This window comes from Xenopus tropicalis, chromosome 3 (assembly GCF_000004195.4).
Source record: "Xenopus tropicalis strain Nigerian chromosome 3, UCB_Xtro_10.0, whole genome shotgun sequence".
Taxonomy (NCBI): domain Eukaryota; kingdom Metazoa; phylum Chordata; class Amphibia; order Anura; family Pipidae; genus Xenopus; species Xenopus tropicalis.
Window position 1 is genome coordinate 11,310,314 of NC_030679.2, and position 14,553 is coordinate 11,324,866.

The window sequence follows — 14,553 nt, forward strand, 5'->3', positions numbered from 1 at the left end:
AATCATTAGCAAATACCTAGCAAAAGGTAAATAAAATGGTAATTATGTGCTGCTACCGCTATACCCACTTCTGTTTTTGTTATGATGAATTACGGAACCAGGCTGGGCATCAAAAGCTGCATCGATCCTCTAGGCTAGTGTAGAATGTAGCTTAACTGGTATTAAAATGTGACCAAAAGCACCTACCCGTTAGCACGCACAAGTCATACTTCATTGAATCACTCATTGCCAACTTTCCGGCTCAAAAGTCACAGGTAAAATACAGACAGCACTGCTCAAAATATGGACAATAGATCATTAAGCCAGACACTCGCGCAAAGCTGGGGCCACAAGGGTGGCTAGCACGACCAGCATGGCACTATATGGTTTAGCCAACTCTGCTTAGGAGCTAGTAACATATTTGCGCCTCTTGTTCTCACTGGGGGCAGAGAGTGAAACCGAGATCCTGGAACGTCACTGCCGATGTGGTGAAAGATTGGTCACACCACCAAGTATTGGGGTGCAGTCAAACGCTGGTACAGCAAGACACAGCCTTGACTCAGGGGTGGGCAAACTACAGCCCATGGGCCACGTCCAGCCCGTTGATCTTTTTAATCTGGCCCACCGACTCCGCAAGTATAATCACGCATCTGGGGAATGACGAGCGGAAACGACATAACGCTGGTCCAGCCCGTCTGTAAGTCAATGAGGCCCCTGAGCCAAAAAGTTTGCCCACCCCTGGCCTTGAGTGTCATTTGTGACATTACCCATCTGGCTGTAGAAGAACTGCCCATACAGGGAATTAGAATCTGAATTCTAAGCTGATCACGATGGGCATCTCCATAAATAAATAACCCCTGCAGTGACTGCTACGCATTGGGGCAATCAAGCACTTACGTGACATTAATCCAACCATCGAAACGTTATATAACATGTGAAGCAGCAACCAAAACACAGTCTTAGCACCTGGTTCTTTCTTGCGATATCATCACCCCCTCAAACTGTGTGATTAGTAGCAGTCCTGTTGGGTTATAGTTTCAACAAAATGGGAGATAATTACACTACAGCAGAGGTGGGCAAACTACGGCCCGCGGACAACGTCCGACCCATTGGTCTTTTCAATCCGCAAGTCTCTTTAACTCCACAAATCTCATCACGCGAGACTTGGTGTCTGGGGACTGACGAGTGGAAACGGCGTAACGTTGGCCCGGCCCTTCACTACAGGCTTTGATTGTTGGTCATAAATCAATTCATGACTTAGAAAATGAAACAGTGATGCACACTATATGGGAATATTGCAGAATGTTCCCTGTAAGCAATATAAAAGAAGTGTGTAGTTACCATGTTACAAGAGTAAAAAATATTGCTTGCGAAAACCATGTCTCCTTTTATATTGCTGGGACATGGCTGCCAACAGTCTCAACACCTCTTCAAAGGTTATGATGCTAATTCATAGGCATAAATGATTTCCTAAGCCTAGTAAGTTATGCACTTGAAATAATATGGAAAATAAAACTTGTGTTCATAAATTGGGCATGGTTTGCCCTTAAACGTTCCCCCCCCCCCCATTAACTGATAATGGGACGAATAGCCAAAAAGTGCAAACACAGGGCCCAGCTCAGCTGCCTTTGCACTACTGCCCATGGCTCCCGGAGAGAAGAAAAACTGTAATTGTGTGAGGTATTGTGAATATAGGAACCATTCTGTATCCAGTAAACCTGAGCTAAGGTTACCAAATGTCGCAGGTTGCTAACAGAAACAAACAGAAAAGAGCAAGTTATTAATCTGCTTCTGGGGGTTGGGGGGGCAAAAAAGACAAAAAACCCAAAAAAACTATACACGGGCGTTTCCAGTAAAATCAAACTCAGATCTCCACGTAACCATGTACTTCAGGATTGGAAATTTAAGCAGTAAAATAATATATTATAAAAATGTTTATAAAATAGCAGCACACTCAGTGAAACAATACAGCTAAGTACTGTTAATGTGAATAAAAATGAAAACAAAACAAAAAAAAAAAACATAGCTCCTTAGCAGCGCAAAAAAACAAATAAAAAATATATATAATCATTTCATCCTTTTTTTTTTTTCTGCCAGTACTAATGGCCGAAAACCATGGTGAGACCACTTATTACACAACGCCTAGCATTCTCCGTAATATCAAAAACAGCTTTGTGAATTTGTCAACTGTTTCTTTCAATTGTGCAAAAAAAAAAAAAAAAAAATAATAATAATAATAAGGAAAACAAAATGGCTGATCGCTGGGGCAACTTCAACTTAAAGAAGAAAATTCAAGTACACTGGTGCATATTTTTATATTGATAAATATAGCATTTGTCACCAGCTGCTGGCTATAAGACAATGGCAGAGCGAGATATCGTTTTTTTCCTGCCATGTTTCTCGTTTCACCTCTATAAGAAGGCGGCATCAAAATTACACTTGTTGAACCAAAACTCCCCCACTGGTTATACTCTCACTAATGGACCCAATGACAAGTCCCATAAGCAATACAAGGGTGGGAGGTGAAGCCGCATTGTAGTACAGTCTAAAGGTCCCCATACACCTTAAGATCATCGCCAAGCGAGTGGATCTTCTCCCGATATCCCCCACCTGCGGGAGGTGGGGGATATCGGGGCACCCCTGGGGCCAAACGATCGAATTATAATGACGGGCATTGGCAAAGTCGGTCCGGTCAACGAGCCGATGCGGCCCCTGATCAGACTAGATTTTTTAAACCTGCCTGATCGAGATCTGGCCGATTTCAGGCCAGATATCAGTCGGCAGTCCCGTCGGTAGTGCCCATACACGGCTGATAAGCTGCCGAATCGGTCTAAGGGACCCATATCGGCAGCTAGAATCGGCCCGTGTATGGGGACCTTTACAAATGCAATAAACCAATGCACGGCCAAAAGACAATCCTCAAATGCACCTAAATATGGGGTACGAACCCTTTAGGATAAAATCATGCACATGTTTATTTTCTTCTTTCTGGATCTGGAATGTTATAAAAGGAATGTCTTCCAAAGACAGGTATCGGAACTCCCAGCGACACCCTAAATCAGTTTTATAAATCTTGGCAGTGGAGGGTACATTGGTCGGCTAAAAAAAAAAAAAAAAGTCCTACGCTCCGCATTAATTTCATAAACCACTTCATTTATCCCTTAGGAACAATTATCAAAGTGCTTTTTCGAATGAAATGGTTTACAACAATGCTAACGGTGTAGACCACAAACACAAATTCACTTTTACATATAGAACTGGGTCCCATGACCTCGTAAGAAACAGCAAAACTAGATTTGGGGGGAATACAGCCTAAACTATTGGGGAAAAAGGGGCTCAAACTGGTCAATTCTTCATTTCACCCAGTGTTATGTATATCCAATTGGGAGGGGTCTCTTTTTTTTTTCTCTTTTTGAGGGCACCTCACATTCATTCATCCTGTGTATATTTACATTTCTACATATAGGTGGGGACATATAGCCTACTGTTTCTGTGAAATTGCTCAGGGCGCTTCTCTGAACACATTTTCAGGTTTTATACGGTTAATATCATGAAGGTGTAGCCTGAGCACCCATTCAGTCTTATTTAACCGAAGCAGGTAGCCTCAAGTCACACTTCTGAACACTGAGCAATGGAACTGAGCAGGTAGGTATCAAGTGACACCTCCTATTTCAGTGTTTTCGCCTGGGAAGGATAAGAAAAATCAGACCTAGGGGCATCTAATTAAGACTCTAAAGGTGGCCATACACGGGCCGATTGTAGCTGCCGATATGGGTCACCGACTCGAAAGCTTATAAGCCGTGTATGGGCACTAACGATGGGCCTGCCCGACCGATATCTGGCCCGAAATCAGCCACATATCGTTCGGGCAGGTTTAAAAATTTAGTCGGATTGGGGACCGGATTGGCTTGTTGATGCTGTCACCGAACCGACTGCGCTTATACCTATCGTTGTAGTTCGATCGTTTGGCCCCAGGGCCAAACGACTGAATTAGCCTGAAATAGCCCGATATCGGCCTCCCGTAGGTGGGGATATCGGGTGAAGATCCGCTCCCTTGGCGACCTCGTGTATGGCCACCTTAAGGCCAGTGCTACTGCTTCAGCCTGAGATACTACTGTTAATGTGCTTATTGCCATCATCTTCTCTCTTCCAGGGTTACCCTGTGGCAGATATGAGTAAACCAAAGTTAGAAGCAAAAGGGGGAGTTCTGCTCTACTATGCTTGTGCACCCAGGGCAGCAGAGAGGATGCACGAGGAAAGAAAATGATGGTAGGGCAACTCCTACATTAGTATCTCATGATGGTATTGTTTTAAGCTTAGAAAAGCACCAGTCTGGAGGTTACAGATTAAAATCACTGGGGGTGCCAAACAACTTGGGGCGCCCCAGCCGTTATGGCTTTCCTCCTTCTTTCAATCAGATGGTAGGCTATATGTCCCCTTTAATACACCTATAAACAGAAGGACTGTTCTGCGAACAGCACAAGCTACAGCTATGCCCTCATACGTACAAGAGAATACACTTCAAAATCAGGGAATATTTTCACTTAAGTCCCCCCACCCCCTCCCCATAAATAAGCACTCAATATTTTGGATTGGTCCACAGTTAATAAAGTAGAATCCCACTTTTTTTCTTTTTAGTCCCTGATACAAATGGAATCAAACAATTTGAAAAAAAAAAAAATTGAAGGGAACTCAGAAATCTATTGAAAACAAAAATAAAATCATGGAAACGAATTAAAAAACAAACAAACAAATAAAAACACCTGCCCTAGGCTTGCAAAAAAATGAAAAGAAAAAAATAAAGCATCTTCTTCTTCTTCGGTAGCAGCTACCAGATACAGCAAGAGTAAACAGAACTAATGAAGAGATCCACCTCTTTAAATAACAATCAATAGCAGATCCCAAATGATTCTCCCTCGATATATAAAGATGGAAACACTTTGGGGAGGGGGGGGGATTGTTACTTTCTCAGCTAGAATTCATTAGTCTATTGCTTTTGCGCTCTAATTGAAAACATGAGTATTCGTTGTGTGAAAATGCATATACGCTCATTTTCTCCCCAAATTCTAAGGCGGCTCTGTAAGCGACTACAATGTACTGAGAAATAAGAACATTAACAATATTAATATCAGGCCTGCGTTTTTTGTTTTTTTTTAAACCACAAACGCAGTCTTGAAATTGTCATGCTACTTCTCTGTATGCTTCCATAGCACTTACAAATGGACAATATATATATCGTAGCAATTAGATATATGGTGGGGGTTCCCTTCTACAGGACATTGCAGGCACCATAATCAGTTTGTTTGTTTGTTTTTTTTTTGTTTTTTTGTATTTAAAATAGTTTTAAATATTTTTCTCTAATTGGGAACAGATAGAAACGGTTTTGTTCTACAAAAATAAAGAACTCTGGAGGCTCTTTCAATGCTGGGGGGGTGGGGCTCCTCACAGGTTGATGTCCTGCACATCTGTAGGAGTGCTAGCCTGGTCCAGTTCATTCACAGACTTGGAGTTGCTTCCCGTCGCCTGCTGCCGGGTCTGTCTGAGGCTGCTTACCAGCACCGACTCGATCTGCTCCTGACAAGCTTTAAGGCAATCCTACCGACACAAAAGAGAAGGCAGATGTTACTAATACAGAACAAATATACTGAAATATGCTTACCAATGCACCATGCATTAAGGGAGAAGGAAAAGGTAAAAACTCAGTAAGCTTTATCAGAAAGGTCTGTGTAAATACAGCCATAAGCACTCACAGTAACGCTGCACTGAGTCCTCTATCAAAAGAAACACAGGATTTCTTGTTTCTTTTTATAAACATGATGTTCCAGTGTCTGACTTCCTCTCTCAGGAACATCCTTAATTCCCAGGGCCAGAGTCTGCGCAGTTCTCTCCCCCCTCCCACCAGAATGCTAAGAACTCCCTCCCCCCTTAGGAATGTTTGATCTCAGCTATAATAGTGCTGGGCGGTATACAATTTAAACCGAATACCGTTTTTTTTTTAATAAAATGATATGAATTTTAAACATACCCCGATACCGGTGTGCGCGCGCCTCCTGCAATTTTTTTCCAAGTATATCCGGGTTGCGCCCCGTGCGTACATGACGTCAGTGCGCACACGACGTCAGCGCTCTACAAAAGCGCCGTCGCTAGGACGCATCGCTGGAGCTGGAGGAACCACAAGTTCGGTAAGTTCCACTGAACACCAATGCGCATGGGGGCGCTGTCTTCGGGGGTGCCTGGCCTCCAGCAATTTTTATTTATGTGGAGGGTGGAGGGGGAAGGGTGGCCACCAATTTTTATGTATATGGGGGGGGGGGGGTGCCTGCAAACTATTTAGGGGCCCTGGCCACCAATACTTATTATTTATTTATATACCGTCAAATACCGTGATACCGATATCATTTTGAAAAATACCGTGATATAAATTTTTGGTCACACCGCCCAGCTCTAAGCTATAACGGCTAGAGCTGGAGCAGCAAGGAAGCTACTTAAAATGGCAGCTGCTATCTTAAGCAAACTGAGAAAACTTCTTTAACTGTTAAAGGTGGCTGTTTTAAGGAATGCAACGCTGCCATTTTCAGGGTTTCCCAGGGATCCCCTTGCTGCTGTAGGAAGCGTTGGTCCAGGTTCAAGGCAAGTAGTCATGTAACAAACTGGCAACCTCACACCAAAAATCTTTTTCTCCAGTGACTCAGTCACTAGTTATAAATATAAATAAAGGGCAACTATACTTTTTATTGTTTCTGCAGAATTGTGCTGAGTACATCTGGCCTGATTTTATTGTAACTGTACCGGCTATAAGCAAACGTCAAAGGGCAAGTAACGTGTTTCCCACTGGGGAAGGGTGTTCAAAGAAGACTGGGAGCAATTAAGCAAAATGAGAATATATACAGGTAAACTTCCTATTTAAATAAGGCTGCTGTACATGAGGTTATTAGAGCATGTGTGTACAGGTATGGGATTTCTTATCCGGAAACCCGTTATCCAGAAAGTTCCGAATTGCGGAAAGGCCGTCTCTCATAGACTCCATTATAAGCAAATAATTCTAATTTTTAAAAATGATTCCCTTTTACTCTGTAATAATAAAACCTTGTACTTGATCCCAACTAAGATATAATTACCCCTTATTGGGGGCAGAACAGCCCTATTGGGTTTATTTAATGGTTAAATGATTCCCTTTTCTCTGTAATAATAAAACAGTACCTGTACTTGATCCCAACTAAGATATAATTACCCCTTATTGGGGGCAGAACAGCCCTATTGGGTTTATTTAATGGTTAAATGATTCCCTTTTCTCTGTAATAATAAAACAGTACCTGTAATAGATCCCAACTAAGATATAATTACCCCTTATTGGGGGCAGAACAGCCCTATTGGGTTTATTTAATGGTTAAATGATTCCCTTTTCTCTGTAATAATAAAACAGTACCTGCACTTGATCCCAACTAAGATATAGTTAATACTTATTGGGGGCAGAACAGCCCTATTGGGTTTATTTAATGGTTAAATGATTCCCTTTTCTCTGTAATAATAAAACAGTACCTGCACTTGATCCCAACTAAGATATAATTAACCCTTATTGGGGGCAGAACAGCCCTATTGGGTTTATTTAATGGTTAAATGATTCCCTTTTCTCTGTAATAATAAAACAGTACCTGTACTTGATCCCTACTAAGATATAATTACCCCTTATTGGGGGCAGAACAGCCCTATTGGGTTTATTTAATGGTTAAATGATTCCCTTTTCTCTGTAATAATAAAACAGTACCTGTACTTGATCCCAACTAAGATATAATTACCCCTTATTGGGGGCAGAACAGCCCTATTGGGTTTATTTAATGGTTAAATGATTCCCTTTTCTCTGTAATAATAAAACAGTACCTGTACTTGATCCCAACTAAGATATAATTACCCCTTATTGGGGGCAGAACAGCCCTATTGGGTTTATTTAATGGTTAAATGATTCCCTTTTCTCTGTAATAATAAAACAGTACCTGTACTTGATCCCAACTAAGATATAATTACCCCTTATTGGGGGCAGAACAGCCCTATTGGGTTTATTTAATGGTTAAATGATTCCCTTTTCTCTGTAATAATAAAACAGTACCTGTACTTGATCCCAACTAAGATATAATTACCCCTTATTGGGGCAGAACAGCCCTATTGGGTTTATTTAATGGTTAAATGATTCCCTTTTCTCTGTAATAATAAAACAGTACCTGTACTTGATCCCAACTAAGATATAATTACCCCTTATTGGGGGCAGAACAGCCCTATTGGGTTTATTTAATGGTTAAATGATTCCCTTTTTTCTGTAATAATAAAACAGTACCTGTACTTGATCCCAACTAAGATATAATTACCCCTTATTGGGGGCAGAACAGCCCTATTGGGTTTATTTAATGATTAAATGATTCCCTTTTTTCTGTAATAATAAAACAGTACCTGTACTTGATCCCAACTAAGATATAATTACCCCTTATTGGGGGCAGAACAGCCCTATTGGGTTTATTTCATGGTTAAATGATTCCCTTTTCTCTGTAATAATAAAACAGTACCTGTACTTGATCCCAACTAAGATATAATTACCCCTTTTTGGAGGCAGAACAATCTTATTGGGTTTATTAAATATTTAAATGATGTTTAGTAGACTTAAGTTATGGAGATCCAAATTACGGAAAGATCCCTTATCCGGGAAACCCCAGGACCCGAGCATTCTGGATAACAGGTCCCATACCTGTATTTATCTCCTAGAATGTCCACTAGACAAATCCATGGGAAAGGAAGGAGACAAACACCCCTTTAAACGTGAAAGGAATTATACAGGAAGCCTATTAACTGTGTATTTCTGTTCTTTAAACCGAAGAGCCAAAATATCTGTGTTAGATTTCCTCTCTCTCAGGAAATATGCAAGCTGCCACCCAGTCTGAGGTTACCTGCCTGCCGAAACATCTAATATGTGTGCATCAACTTTCATGGTGCAAGATAGATGGAATTCCAGAGATGCCGGGGCATTATTTACAGTCAGAATGAAGCTTAAGACCTAGCGTGGGAACAATTCTGTGTACAGTACTCCCCATTCTCCTCAGCACTTTCATACAATTTAGAAACCAGGGAAAGGAGGAAAATGTGCAGCTTTCTTCACGCCCTCGGAATATTAACAAGCAGGGTTTCCTAGCGAGTTTGTGAGTGTGTGTGTGTGTGTACCTAGGATATGGTGTGTGTACCCACCAACAAATAAGCAGGTTCCTTTAATATCCTAGGCCCAAGTAAAGGGAGTTTAATCTAAAATATGATCATGCGTTAGTTCAAGTATGAAGTGAATATACATCTAGATATAGCCCTGTGTAAATACACGTGTCTACAAGTGTGAATGCACAGAATACTGCAGATATTTAGCATAGTTTCTACACACAGTTGTTGGCTATTGAATCTGGAGGTTGTTCATGCACTACACTTGTACCTTTATTACATTTATCTATCAGGGGGAAAGGTAGACACAGGTCATTAAAGGAATGCTAATTCTAATATGCACACATACACGGGTATCTGGGGCCCCTCAGGGAGGGACTGGGGCTGTGGGATAGCAGGTATAGTAGGGAGAGATGGTGCCTATAGTAGCAGTGGGGGGATTATAGCCTCTGGGAAGGGACTGGGGCTGTGGGATAGCAGGTATAGTAGGGAGAGATGGTGCCTATAGTAGCAGTGGGATAATAGCCTCTGGGAAGGGACTGGGGCTGTGGCATAGCAGGTATAGTAGGGAGAGATGGTGCCTATAGTAGCAGTGGGGGGATAATAGCCTCTGGGAAGGGACTTGGGGCTGTGGGATAGCAGGTATAGTAGGGAGAGATGGTGCCTATAGTAGCAGTGGGGGGATAATAGCCTCTGGAAGGGACTGGGGCTGTGGGATAGCAGGTATAGTAGGGAGAGATGGTGCCTATAGTAGCAGTGGGGGATAATAGCCTCTGGGAAGGGACTGGGGCTGTGGGATAGCAGGTATAGTAGGGAGAGGTGGTGCCTATAGTAGCAGTGGGGGGATAATAGCCTCTGGGAAGGGACTGGGGCTGTGGGATAGCAGGTATAGTAGGGAGAGATGGTGCCTATAGTAGCAGTGGGGGGATAATAGCCTCTGGGAAGGGACTGGGGCTGTGGGATAGTAGGGAGAGATGGTGCCTATAGTAGCAGTGGGGGATAAGCCTTGGGAGGGACTGGGGGGGATAGCTATGGGAGAGATGGTGCTATAGTAGCAGTGGGAGGATAATAGCCTCTGGGGGGGGCTGTGGGATAGCAGTATAGTAGGGAGAGATGGTGCCTATAGTAGCAGTGGGGGGATAATAGCCTCTGGGAAGGGACTGGGCTGTGGGATAGTAGGGAGAGATGGTGCCTATAGTAGCAGTGGGGGGGATAATAGCCTCTGGGAAGGGACTGGGGCTGTGGGATAGCAGGTATAGTAGGGGAGAGATGGGTGCCTATAGTACGCAGTGGGGGGATAATAGCCTCTGGGAAGGGACTGGGGCTGTGGGATAGCAAGGTATAGTAGGGAGAGATGGTGCCTATAAGTAAAGCAGTGGGGGGATAATAGCCTGCTGGGAAGGGACTGGGCTGTGGGGATAGCAGGTATAGTAGGGAGAGATGGGTGCCTATAGTAGCAGTGGGGGGATAATAGCCTCTGGGAAGGGACTGGGGCTGTGGGATAGCAGGTATAGTAGGGAGAGATGGTGCCTATAGTAGCAGTGGGGGATAATAGCCTCTGGGAAGGGACTGGGGCTGTGGGATAGCAGGTATAGTAGGGAGAGATGGTGCCTATAGTAGCAGTGGGGGATAATAGCCTCTGGGAAGGGACTGGGGCTGTGGGATAGCAGGTATAGTAGGGAGAGATGGTGCCTATAGTAGCAGTGGGGGGATAATAGCCTCTGGGAAGGGACTGGGGCTGTGGGATAGCAGGTATAGTAGGGAGAGATGGTGCCTATAGTAGCAGTGGGGGGATAATAGCCTCTGGGAAGGGACTGGGGCTGTGGGATAGCAGGTATAGTAGGGAGAGATGGTGCCTATAGTAGCAGTGGGGGATAATAGCCTCTGGGAAGGGACTGGGGCTGTGGGATAGCAGGTATAGTAGGGAGAGATGGTGCCTATAGTAGCAGTGGGGGATAATAGCCTCTGGGAAGGGACTGGGGCTGTGGGATAGCAGGTATTAGTAGGAGAGATGGTGCCTATAGTAGCAGTGGGGGGATAATAGCCTCTGGGAAGGGACTTGGGCTGTGGGATAGCAGGTATAGTAGGGAGAGATGGTGCCTATAGTAGCAAGTGGGGGATAATAGCCTCTGGGAAGGGACTGGGGCTGTGGGATAGCAGGTATAGTAGGGAGAGATGGTGCCTATAGTAGCAGTGGGGGGATAATAGCCTCTGGGAAGGGACTGGGGCTGTGGGATAGCAGGTATAGTAGGGAGAGATGGTGCCTATAGTAGCAGTGGGGGGATAATAGCCTCTGGGAAGGGACTTGGGGCTGTGGGATAGCAGGTATAGTAGGGAGAGATGGTGCCTATAGTAGCAGTGGGGGGATAATAGCCTCTGGGAAGGGACTGGGGCTGTGGGATAACAGGTATAGTAGGGAGAGATGGTGCCTATAGTAGCAGTGGGGGATAATAGCCTCTGGGAAGGGACTGGGGCTGTGGGATAGCAGGTATAGTAGGGAGAGATGGTGCCTATAGTAGCAGTGGGTATAATGGGCAATGGAAAGAAAAACCTACCCCACAAGCAGTTAATAAAGGCTGCTGCAATGTCATTTTACATTCTTTTCTTTTAAAACCTATGTAATTGAGTACAATTTCTAGAACTCCGCACCTCGCCTTTTAGCAATGCGCCTTAAAATAGAAACTGGTCAACTAAAAAGGAAACTAACACCTTGTAATGAAAACAGGTTAAGGCTTGAGATATATCCTGTAAGCACATCTTACTGTAGAAGAAATCTGTCATTTCTGCAAAAGAGCTAAAATCTGCAATTATAGAATTACATTCATAAGTTGCAAAAACCTAATTGATTTTGATCAATGGCGGCAAGAAAACTCAGAAAGAAAAAAAATTAGGTTCTTTGTTGTTCCAAGTCTTCCTGGGCAACTGACCCCATTGATCTTCCAATGAGAATCTCTTCTGCTCTGAGGGAAACTGTAGACATGCTTAAGTGATTCTCTATTTGCAGTTTTTGAATTATTAAGCTTTTTGTTCAGCAGCTCTGCAGTTTGGCATTTTAGCATCTATCTGGTTGCTAGGGTTCAATTTTACCTAGCAACCAGGCCGTGGTTTCAAAGAGAGACTGGAAGATGAATAGAGGATAAAAAGTAATAACAATAAAAATGTAGCCTTTACAGAGCAACAGCTTTTTTCTGCTGCTGGGGTCAGTGACCCCCCATTTGAAAGCTGCAAAGAGTCAAAGAAGAAGGGAAACGATTAAAAAACAAATAAGGAAGATCAATTAAAGCGTTGCTAATAATGCACCATTCCATAAAATACTTAAGGTTAACCTAAAGATGAGCCATCCCTTTAAAGATGGTAACTTTAGTCTAACTGCCAGTTCTTTCTTGAATTTCATAGGGGAAGTCCATGGGGCCTATTCATTAAACCATTCATTTTTTTGTATTTTTTCTAACTTATAGAACTTTTCGTAATGTCCACGATAATTTCGTTAAAATTCCATTACTTTTTTGTGGTTTTCGTTAACTTCCACGACCATTTCGGAACTCATTCAAGCTTCGGAATTGTGGCGATCTGTTGGCCAGGTTGGAGCTGCAGAGTGCCATTGAGCCCTATGGGTGACTATCTGTTGGCCAGGTTGGAGCTGCAGAGTGCCATTGAGCCCTATGGGAGACTTTCCTTGGGTCGGGTTGGAGCTGCAGAGTGCCATTGAGCCCTATGGGAGACTTTCCTTGGGCCGGGTTGGAGCTGCAGAGTGCCATTGAGCCCTATGGGAGACTTTCCTTGGGCCGGGTTGGAGCTGCAGAGTGCCATTGAGCCCTATGGGAGACTTTCCTTGGGCCGGGTTGGAGCTGCAGAGTGCCAATGAGCCCTATGGGAGACTTTCCTTGGGCCGGGTTGAAGCTGCAGAGTGCCATTGAGCCCTATGGGAGACTTTCCTTGGGCCGGGTTGGAGCTGCAGAGTGCCATTGAGCCCTATGGGAGACTTTCCTTGGGCCAGGTTGGAGCTGCAGAGTGCCATTGAGCCCTATGGGAGACTTTCCTTGGGCCAGGTTGGAGCTGCAGAGTGCCATTGAGCCCTATGGGAGACTTTCCTTGGGCCGGGTTGGAGCTGCAGAGTGCCATTGAGCCCTATGGGAGGCTTTCCTTGGGCCGGGTTGGAGCTGCAGAGTGCCATTGAGCCCTATGGGAGACTTTCCTTGGGCCAGGTTGGAGCTGCAGAGTGCCATTGAGCCCTATGGGAGACTTTCCTTGGGCCGGGTTGGCGCTGCAGAGTGCCATTGAGCCCTATGGGAGACTTTCCTTGGGCCGGGTTGGCGCTGCAGAGTGCCATTGAGCCCTATGGGAGACTTTCCTTGGGCTGGGTTGGAGCTGCAGAGTGCCATTGAACCCTATGGGAGACTTTCCTTGGGCCGGGTTGGAGCTGCAGAGTGCCATTGAGCCCTATGGGAGACTTTCCTTGGGCCGGGTTGGAGCTGCAGAGTGCCATTGAGCCCTATGGGAGGCTTCCAAAATCATGCACTGAATGTTTCAAAGCCAGAAAGGTTTTCACGCCGTTATGAACGTCCGGATCCGAAAAATTTGTGACTTTCGGAACGCAACTACGATATTTTCTTGCACGACCGATAAAATTATTTTTGGACATCAGAAATTATTGTGGTTACTCCGAATTTTTTGCATATCATAACCACTAAAAAAATTGTGGTTTAATGAATGGGCCCCCATGTGTTACAATTGTACAGGCCTATACAGAATAAAGTATCTCTGTATCTCTGCTCCTACAGCTAAACATTCAGTACGTGTATGTTAAGGGACAATCCCAATATCTTTGTACAGCACTGTAGTTGTCAGTCAGTTTGTCAGTCTTGGAAAATGTCACCTACAAAAGCACCGTGTTGGCCAAGCTATCATGAAACAGCAAAGGGATTTTACTTTACTGTAAATTGTTCTGGTTGACAGCCAAACCTATCCTACAGAAACACTCACACAGTCCGTGCCCATTCAGTATTGGCCAATGTACCACAACCAATGTGGACTGAGGTGTATATAAGTCCTAGGCACAGGCACATGTTTTTGGAAAAGTGGCCCAGATAACATTTGCTTGTCTGTCAAAGTGAAACTACTTTGGCTAAACCATGGAACACGAGGACAAAGGTAGCAACCTCTGAGCTAAATACCAGCCTTGGACTAATTGGGCAAACCCACGCCCTAAGCTAGAGCTGTTAACACACAACTAGTGTTTCACCGGCTGAGACATTACCCAAAGCTGCAGGAACATCACTAGAACTTCATAGGCCAAAACTGCAATTATTCTAGAATTAGGCCCTGAATGCCTACCTGGGTTTCCATGCATAATTCCAAGCACAGTCATTTTAAACCCAAAACACA

At 44.1% G+C, this 14,553-nt stretch overlaps 1 protein-coding gene across 1 annotated transcript in view; it reads right to left on the reverse strand.

The window, feature by feature from the left end:
- Nucleotides 1-249: 249 nt before the first annotated feature.
- Nucleotides 250-14,553, reverse strand: part of ccnd2 (cyclin D2) — a 48,483-nt gene continuing 34,179 nt past the window's right edge. Inside the window, exon 5 of the mRNA XM_002940302.5 lies at nt 250-5,574. Coding sequence (XP_002940348.2) covers nt 5,422-5,574 — 153 coding nt within the window. The 3' untranslated portion in view covers nt 250-5,421. The remainder of the gene's footprint in view (nt 5,575-14,553) is intronic.